Genomic DNA, 9,896 nt, shown 5'->3' with positions numbered 1-9,896 from the left:
TTAAATATATCCTCTGATGTTGAAAATAGTAAAAAACAAAAATAAAAAAATGTGTAAGACAAGAGGTAGAGCAAACAAGGAGAAAATTTCTGCCAGTTATCCTGTCTGGTGAAACCAATATCTCTTACTATAGCTGTGAAAGTTAGGAGCTGAAATTGTGTAACATGATTTCAATTAGTGTGTGTAAGCGTGTGCATTATAATTTTAACGATTTCTTATTATCATTAATATACGTTACTCTTTGCCTAAACAAGCTTCAGACTTTCCACAGACGAGCAATGACATTTAGAAATAATATAGTAACACAAATTATTACTCAATTTTTTCTTGCTATAAGAGTGGTGTAATTGAGTGTGAGTAGTGAAAAAAAAAAAAGGTTTAAGCATAAATAATAAATAATCACCTATAATTTACCATGTTAAAATTATGACAAAAAATTATAAAATAATATATACTTTTAGAACTACTTTTGATTTAACCCGGTTGAGAAGGAAAAGTACATAAATTTAAAAACTAAATAAGCAAAGTAGATATAAAACCAAGTGTTGTTTACCAAAATAAATAAACCGAGGGCAAAAACGTGGATCTATCTTTTTCAGTACTTGTTGTCATGATAAACCGCGGCTGTGGTGGAGAACTTTCTAACAGGGTACAGCCACAGAAAAGAGACGTATTTCTTCTTAATTAATGCATTATCCTTCTACCAGTGAACAAGATATAGCGGTCATATATCTTGCTTTCGAATCCATGAGCTTGACCTTCCATCCTTCTAACTAAACCACAAGAGCAGCTTAACTTTTTTTACCATTAATCTCTGATTCATGGCCACTAAGCTTGTTCAACAACCAATCCCAGCTTCCCATGTTATTCCTCCAAAACCAAGAGCCACAAAAATCATTAAAACTCTCAGATTATTCTCAGCCACACATCCAAGGACCAAGAGCACCATATTTGGCGAGTGCATATCTAGTTTTAGACCCATTTATTCCACCAAAGTTGCAGAGCAAAGCCCTGGCATGGTTGAGGATGAAACACTTGCCCAGACCAAAACAGAGATTTACCAGGCAATACAAGGTACTCCAACTTGACTTCTATGCCTTAACCTCATTGATATAATTCTTTTTTATATTTCTTTACTGTATGAACATAAGTGAACAATTTGAAGTGATGTTTAATATGGATTGCATACAAACGTCTTCCAAGGATTGAATAGAGGGATATTTGGAATCCCATCTGCAAAGAAATCTGAGATTGAAGGTTTGGTGAAGCTGCTAGAGTCTCAGAATCCAACTCCAGATCCTACTCTGAAACTAGAGAAGGTATATTATATTATATTACAATAATGCTTGTGCAATTGGGCTTGAGATTTGCAGTTAAAACAATATTTTTTAAGGTTATTTCCATAATTGGAAGTTGAAAGTTGAAGATAAGTTCTTTTCTATTTTATGAACTTTATTTCTAAAATTGGAAGGTGGGTGGATGCTGGAAACTTGTTTACAGTACAATTACAATCTTGGGTTCAAAGAGAACGAAGCTCGGCTTGAGAGATTTCATTTCATTGGGAGATTTTTTCCAGATCATTGATGTTACTAAGGTATAAATCTTTCAATATCATGTTTAGTTCTTGTAGCAAAACTAAAGCTTTAATCTTTTCGAGTTCAATATTGGACAGTGGAACAGTTCAAAATTTAGCATATTCCAAAAAGATGGTATCTTGAAAATGTCTATATTTCTTGCTTAGTCTTTTGGTGTGATTCTTTATTTCTTTTACTAAAACTATCTACATTTCTTATAATGTGCCAAATTGGAGGGAAAAGCAGTGAATGTGGTCAAGTTCAGTGCAAAGGGGCTAAATCTGTTCAATGGAAAGCTCACGATTGAGGCCTCCTTCAAGATTTCATCAAAAGCAGTTAAAAAGCTACACTATTTTTCTGGTTACTTTCTACTTTTTTTTCTTTAATTCAACAAACAAGCACCCATAGTAACCTGCTTTTGTTCCATATTCTACAGAGAGTTGACATTAGTTACGATCAGTCATCAATCACTCCTGACCAGGTATGCTGCATTCATCAATTTCAGTTCATTTCATTGTTTTTGTTTTTGTTTTTAGTAAGGAAAGAAGAAAAATAATGACACTTAAGCTTTCTATTGAGGAGCTGTTGGCTATATGTAACCTTGAAATTGATTTGTTTTTGCCTTTGTTAAAACAATAGTTGATGAATGTGTTCCGGAAGAACTATGATCTTCTACTTGGCGTCTTCAATCCACAAGGTTGGCTCGAGATTACGTATCCTTAGTCACCCTTTTATATGTAGTATTTGCTAATTATTGAAACCTTTATTGTACTTGTTCCTTAATCTAAATTCCTTTAGATATGTTGATGATAAAATGAGGATAGGGAGGGATGATAAAGGCAATATCTTCATATTAGAGCGTTCAGGAGAAAATGAACCCTGAGCCTCGCTCACCGCCACTGCCATGAGTCCCCAGTTATTAGAAGATCATTATTGGAGGGTTTAGGCTTTTAGCTCATTTTAACGTGACAACGATCATTGCATTGCTTCAAAAAACTTTTGATTGTAACTCAAAAAATTGTATTAAAAAGAAAAAAGAAAAAAGGTGAAGCTGCCTATCTGCAGGAACTTTCTCAAAAAGAAATCTACTAACAAATTTTAGTGCATGAAAATTTATTTCTTGGAATATGTTAGAAATTCTAAATTTTATCCAGAACCTGTCTGCTCAAGTTCCAGTGAAAGAAAGTGGTATAAGTTTTCATAATTTTTCAGTTCAATAATACTTTGAAGCAAATCGTATGGTCACGTTACCTCATCCAATAATGTAGCTGGGAATTTGTCTGGGAGGTCAACAAAAAACAAAAAAAGTGATGATTAGGGGTTTTATTTTTTAATAATTTTTTATATCCTATTATCAAAAAACTTATAGCTCAATTCATTGTCACCACATGATTTTTGTAAGACATCTCGTTGAATTATCAAAAGAAAAATACTGTTTCATGTATGTATATAATCCTATATCTATTACAAAACTGTATTTTTGACAAATTTGTGTCCAGATTGACAAAAAAAAAATGATATCTTTAACATATCGATCTGTAATCCACCATCATGTAGGCACTAGATAGGTACGAAGAAGGAAAAAATCTAACTATTTTATTTTAAATTGCAGTCTACAATCTTAAAGAAATTTAAGACCCCAATCAAACTAACAAATTTAAAATACATATATATTTTAACCTATTAATTGTCTTGATTGTGTGGAGTTACTTTTTTTTTTTTGTTTTTTTGGAGAAGGAAAACTGGAATTTTTATTTACTTAAGCCTTCTAAATAAGCTTGAACAACAAAATGCAATTGTAGTTGAACATCCTCCATTTACACTAAGTAATCTAGTATATTAATAGCATATTTAGCCAACCTATGAGCAATAGAGTTACCTTCTCTCTTAGTATGAGAGTAAAGAAATTGAAAATTGTGTGGAGTTAACTTAAATTGATAATTTTACCAATCTGAACCCCACCCAATCTAAATTGGAAAAAAAAAAAAAAATTCACCCAAACTCACCAAATATTCGGTCCACTTTGGTCCTTTTTAATCATATTTTGTCCACTTGGATCCATTTTGGTTTCAGTCATTTTTTGTGACTCGCATAATTTATTTTAATTTTATATGCCACATGTCTTGTATTGAAATAAAAATTAGAGGGCATTGGATGGTTTAATTGGAAGAGATCTTATCACGTTAATTGATAGTCTAATGTCTCATAATATGTTTCCAAATGATATATTTAATGTTTAAACTTCAAACCACTCTTTTTTATTCTAATTATCAAATTATTAACCATAAAAAATAAAAAAAAAAAAAATAAAAAAAAAATCTTTGACGAGAAAAGTAACAAATTATGGAAGTAACTGTAATAGTAAATAGTAATGTCTTTTAGAAGAGCCATAGAAATTTCTTACCGATTTCTTTAAAAAATTAAAAAAAACAAACAAACATCAACTCTTCGTGGTAGGAGTACGACCAGATAAAATGACGGAATTGCAAATTCGTCACATATATTAGTCTTTTTTTCTATTTTTTTTGGGAGAAGATTGGTCAGAAATATTGACTTATGGGCCTAGAATTTATTTTAGTTTACTTAGTTATATGGGTTTGATTTGATGATGATATATAGCCGTGAACTTGGACTGGAACAAAGTCAGAGCACAGTCTTGGCCCTGAAGAACTACATTTTCTACCTATTTCGGTGGGACGGGAAAGCCTAACTTGGTGAGTTAGACTTGGATGGTCCCTTGTAGGCCTCTGCTGCACTTGGCGAACAGTCAGGGCGGCGGCGCAAATTATGGTTCGCACTTTGGCCTTTGGCACATTGGTCAAATTTGAATGTATATGTTTCAACTTTCACCCTTTTACAAAAACTTCTAAAGTTTCAGAATTTTCTAAGAAAGGTCAATATATGTGGAACTTTCAAATTTGTCTTCATTTTGCACTGGTAGTCAACTGTAAACGTAGGTTTGGTATCTTGCTCTTATTACAAAGTAAGAAAATTAGTACTAGTACGAAATAGGAAGCTCATAGGCAGTTAGGCACAGTATTATGATAATGAAGGCTGAAGAATCCATTGTTGCAGCCTTGCAGGGTAGATGCAGATCTGGAAGAGCGCAGACTTCGCTACATATTGCAGAATCAAGAAAAAACAAAAGAACTAGGTGACTCTAGTGTGGTGCCGACTCTAACATCCCCGATCAAGTCAGAAATATGTTTACTACTTTTTAGTTAAGAACAATGCTAGAGACACAAAAAAGTTCATAACTTTTATCATAACTTGTCACGTGGCGAGTTATGAATGGTAGATGTGAGGATTCACCAATGCCATAACTTGTCATATGGCGTGTTGTGAATGGTGAAGGTGAGGATCCACTAATTTTCCTTTACCACTCACAGCTCGCCAGATAGCAAGTTATGACAAAAACTATGAACTTTTTTATGTCCTTAACATAGGGATTAGGCTTTTGCTCATATTTTATGTGATTGACTGGATGTTTTATTTACTGGGCTTTTAGGATGATCTTGTTGATGATTTGCCCTTGATTGTAGCCAAATCACCTTAGTCTCACTCCCATCCTCTTAGAGAGGTGACAAATTTGCATGATATCTTCACAGATGATCCATTATTTCCTTTTGTGCTTATTTGTTTGAATTTGAATATGATATTGGCGCCTTATCTTTGGGCCTAGCAGCTCTTCTTATGATGTGGACGATCTTCTATCCAATAGGCAATCTTGAACACCATCAAAGGCCAAGGTAGAGGTGTGGATTCAAAGCATCAGTCTGACAACTTGACCCAATTTGGGTCTTTATTATTTTGGTGAGTTTGGGTGAATTTTTTTTTTTTTTTCCAATTTAGATTGGGTGGGGTTCAGATTGGTAAAATTATCAATTTAAGTTAACTCCACACAATTTTCAATTTCTTTACTCTCATACTAAGAGAGAAGGTAACTCTATTGCTCATAGGTTGGCTAAATATGCTATTAATATACTAGATTACTTAGTGTAAATGGAGGATGTTCAACTACAATTGCATTTTGTTGTTCAAGCTTATTTAGAAGGCTTAAGTAAATAAAAATTCCAGTTTTCCTTCTCCAAAAAAACAAAAAAAAAAAAGTAACTCCACACAATCAAGACAATTAATAGGTTAAAATATATATGTATTTTAAATTTGTTAGTTTGATTGGGGTCTTAAATTTCTTTAAGATTGTAGACTGCAATTTAAAATAAAATAGTTAGATTTTTTCCTTCTTCGTACCTATCTAGTGCCTACATGATGGTGGATTACAGATCGATATGTTAAAGATATCATTTTTTTTTTGTCAATCTGGACACAAATTTGTCAAAAATACAGTTTTGTAATAGATATAGGATTATATACATACATGAAACAGTATTTTTCTTTTGATAATTCAACGAGATGTCTTACAAAAATCATGTGGTGACAATGAATTGAGCTATAAGTTTTTTGATAATAGGATATAAAAAATTATTAAAAAATAAAACCCCTAATCATCACTTTTTTTGTTTTTTGTTGACCTCCCAGACAAATTCCCAGCTACATTATTGGATGAGGTAACGTGACCATACGATTTGCTTCAAAGTATTATTGAACTGAAAAATTATGAAAACTTATACCACTTTCTTTCACTGGAACTTGAGCAGACAGGTTCTGGATAAAATTTAGAATTTCTAACATATTCCAAGAAATAAATTTTCATGCACTAAAATTTGTTAGTAGATTTCTTTTTGAGAAAGTTCCTGCAGATAGGCAGCTTCACCTTTTTTCTTTTTTCTTTTTAATACAATTTTTTGAGTTACAATCAAAAGTTTTTTGAAGCAATGCAATGATCGTTGTCACGTTAAAATGAGCTAAAAGCCTAAACCCTCCAATAATGATCTTCTAATAACTGGGGACTCATGGCAGTGGCGGTGAGCGAGGCTCAGGGTTCATTTTCTCCTGAACGCTCTAATATGAAGATATTGCCTTTATCATCCCTCCCTATCCTCATTTTATCATCAACATATCTAAAGGAATTTAGATTAAGGAACAAGTACAATAAAGGTTTCAATAATTAGCAAATACTACATATAAAAGGGTGACTAAGGATACGTAATCTCGAGCCAACCTTGTGGATTGAAGACGCCAAGTAGAAGATCATAGTTCTTCCGGAACACATTCATCAACTATTGTTTTAACAAAGGCAAAAACAAATCAATTTCAAGGTTACATATAGCCAACAGCTCCTCAATAGAAAGCTTAAGTGTCATTATTTTTCTTCTTTCCTTACTAAAAACAAAAACAAAAACAATGAAATGAACTGAAATTGATGAATGCAGCATACCTGGTCAGGAGTGATTGATGACTGATCGTAACTAATGTCAACTCTCTGTAGAATATGGAACAAAAGCAGGTTACTATGGGTGCTTGTTTGTTGAATTAAAGAAAAAAAAGTAGAAAGTAACCAGAAAAATAGTGTAGCTTTTTAACTGCTTTTGATGAAATCTTGAAGGAGGCCTCAATCGTGAGCTTTCCATTGAACAGATTTAGCCCCTTTGCACTGAACTTGACCACATTCACTGCTTTTCCCTCCAATTTGGCACATTATAAGAAATGTAGATAGTTTTAGTAAAAGAAATAAAGAATCACACCAAAAGACTAAGCAAGAAATATAGACATTTTCAAGATACCATCTTTTTGGAATATGCTAAATTTTGAACTGTTCCACTGTCCAATATTGAACTCGAAAAGATTAAAGCTTTAGTTTTGCTACAAGAACTAAACATGATATTGAAAGATTTATACCTTAGTAACATCAATGATCTGGAAAAAATCTCCCAATGAAATGAAATCTCTCAAGCCGAGCTTCGTTCTCTTTGAACCCAAGATTGTAATTGTACTGTAAACAAGTTTCCAGCATCCACCCACCTTCCAATTTTAGAAATAAAGTTCATAAAATAGAAAAGAACTTATCTTCAACTTTCAACTTCCAATTATGGAAATAACCTTAAAAAATATTGTTTTAACTGCAAATCTCAAGCCCAATTGCACAAGCATTATTGTAATATAATATAATATACCTTCTCTAGTTTCAGAGTAGGATCTGGAGTTGGATTCTGAGACTCTAGCAGCTTCACCAAACCTTCAATCTCAGATTTCTTTGCAGATGGGATTCCAAATATCCCTCTATTCAATCCTTGGAAGACGTTTGTATGCAATCCATATTAAACATCACTTCAAATTGTTCACTTATGTTCATACAGTAAAGAAATATAAAAAAGAATTATATCAATGAGGTTAAGGCATAGAAGTCAAGTTGGAGTACCTTGTATTGCCTGGTAAATCTCTGTTTTGGTCTGGGCAAGTGTTTCATCCTCAACCATGCCAGGGCTTTGCTCTGCAACTTTGGTGGAATAAATGGGTCTAAAACTAGATATGCACTCGCCAAATATGGTGCTCTTGGTCCTTGGATGTGTGGCTGAGAATAATCTGAGAGTTTTAATGATTTTTGTGGCTCTTGGTTTTGGAGGAATAACATGGGAAGCTGGGATTGGTTGTTGAACAAGCTTAGTGGCCATGAATCAGAGATTAATGGTAAAAAAAGTTAAGCTGCTCTTGTGGTTTAGTTAGAAGGATGGAAGGTCAAGCTCATGGATTCGAAAGCAAGATATATGACCGCTATATCTTGTTCACTGGTAGAAGGATAATGCATTAATTAAGAAGAAATACGTCTCTTTTCTGTGGCTGTACCCTGTTAGAAAGTTCTCCACCACAGCCGCGGTTTATCATGACAACAAGTACTGAAAAAGATAGATCCACGTTTTTGCCCTCGGTTTATTTATTTTGGTAAACAACACTTGGTTTTATATCTACTTTGCTTATTTAGTTTTTAAATTTATGTACTTTTCCTTCTCAACCGGGTTAAATCAAAAGTAGTTCTAAAAGTATATATTATTTTATAATTTTTTGTCATAATTTTAACATGGTAAATTATAGGTGATTATTTATTATTTATGCTTAAACCTTTTTTTTTTTTCACTACTCACACTCAATTACACCACTCTTATAGCAAGAAAAAATTGAGTAATAATTTGTGTTACTATATTATTTCTAAATGTCATTGCTCGTCTGTGGAAAGTCTGAAGCTTGTTTAGGCAAAGAGTAACGTATATTAATGATAATAAGAAATCGTTAAAATTATAATGCACACGCTTACACACACTAATTGAAATCATGTTACACAATTTCAGCTCCTAACTTTCACAGCTATAGTAAGAGATATTGGTTTCACCAGACAGGATAACTGGCAGAAATTTTCTCCTTGTTTGCTCTACCTCTTGTCTTACACATTTTTTTATTTTTGTTTTTTACTATTTTCAACATCAGAGGATATATTTAAAAATATGTGGTTGAGAGTTCCCATGTGTGCAGTTGTGTGTATGTAGTATGTACGTGTCAGTAGTGGCATATTCCAGCAAAGACAGCATATTACTGTATTAGAAGCTATAGCCTATATAAGTGAAATTTTGATTTTAAAATGTCATTATTTCTCATAGAACGCGAATGTTATGAAACAATTTGGAGACCAAGGGGGGTGCATAAGTACAACGTTACATCGTAAATAGAAAAGCATTTATCAAAACCTGATTCTCCCAGAAAAATCACTTCAACCTCTAGGGCATGTTTGGATGTTTAAAAAATGAGGGGGAGTAGAGTAGAGGGAGGGAGAGTAATGCAATTACCTTGTTTGGAAGTTTTTTAAAGAATGAGGGGGAGGGGTTTGGAGGAGTTTGGAGGGGTTTGGACTCCCTCTGGCCCCCCCAATTTTATGGCCTGTTTGGATGTTTAAAAAAGGAGGGGGAGTAGAGTAGAGGGAGGAAGAGTAATCTAATTACCTTGTTTGGAAGTTTTTTAATGAAGGAGGGGGAGGGGTTTGGAGAGGTTTCAACTCCCTCTAGCCCCCCATTTTTAATTCCCTCAAATTGGAGAGATTTGGAGGGAGAGTAGAGTACATAAACTATTGACCAAGTAAATTACCTAATTTACCCTTATTATATTAACAAAATTACACAAGGGGAAGGGCTAATTACTCCCTTCCCCTTTACTAATTTTAAAACCATCCAAACAAGGTGGAGGGGAATCATTTTCCTCTACTCTCCTCCCCACTACTCCCCTCCCCTCTACTCCCTTCTACTCTCCTCCCTCTCTAAATTTCCAAACAAGCCATTAATTCCCCCAAATTGGAAAGATTTGGAGGGGGAGTAGAGTACATAAACTATTGACCAAGTAAATTACCTAATTTACCCTTATTATATTAACAAAATTACA

At 33.5% G+C, this 9,896-nt stretch overlaps 2 protein-coding genes across 2 annotated transcripts; one reads left to right on the top strand and one right to left on the bottom strand.

The window, feature by feature from the left end:
• Positions 1–579: 579 nt before the first annotated feature.
• LOC112004602 (fibrillin-5, chloroplastic) lies at positions 580–2,658 on the top strand. Its single transcript, XM_024036839.2, has 7 exons — positions 580–1,074; positions 1,204–1,319; positions 1,472–1,594; positions 1,811–1,909; positions 2,011–2,055; positions 2,214–2,287; positions 2,373–2,658. Exons 1-7 carry the CDS (start codon positions 822–824, stop codon positions 2,455–2,457), a joined length of 795 nt encoding a protein of 264 aa, XP_023892607.1. The 5' UTR covers positions 580–821; the 3' UTR covers positions 2,458–2,658.
• Positions 2,659–6,309: 3,651 nt separating this feature from the next.
• LOC136064624 (fibrillin-5, chloroplastic) lies at positions 6,310–8,389 on the bottom strand. The gene is made up of 7 exons (XM_065766579.1): positions 7,894–8,389; positions 7,649–7,764; positions 7,374–7,496; positions 7,059–7,157; positions 6,913–6,957; positions 6,681–6,754; positions 6,310–6,595 (listed from the first exon to the last, which is right to left on the bottom strand). The coding sequence occupies exons 1-7, from the start codon at positions 8,144–8,146 to the stop codon at positions 6,511–6,513; spliced, it is 795 nt and encodes a 264-aa protein (XP_065622651.1). The 5' UTR covers positions 8,147–8,389; the 3' UTR covers positions 6,310–6,510.
• Between the last annotated feature and the right edge of the window lie 1,507 nt (positions 8,390–9,896).

The sequence above is a fragment of the Quercus suber genome, unplaced genomic scaffold (genome assembly GCF_002906115.3).
Source record: "Quercus suber isolate HL8 unplaced genomic scaffold, Cork oak 2.0 scaffold_721, whole genome shotgun sequence".
Taxonomy (NCBI): domain Eukaryota; kingdom Viridiplantae; phylum Streptophyta; class Magnoliopsida; order Fagales; family Fagaceae; genus Quercus; species Quercus suber.
The sequence above is the reverse complement of the archived record's forward strand: the minus strand, read 5'-3'. Positions and strand labels throughout refer to the sequence as shown.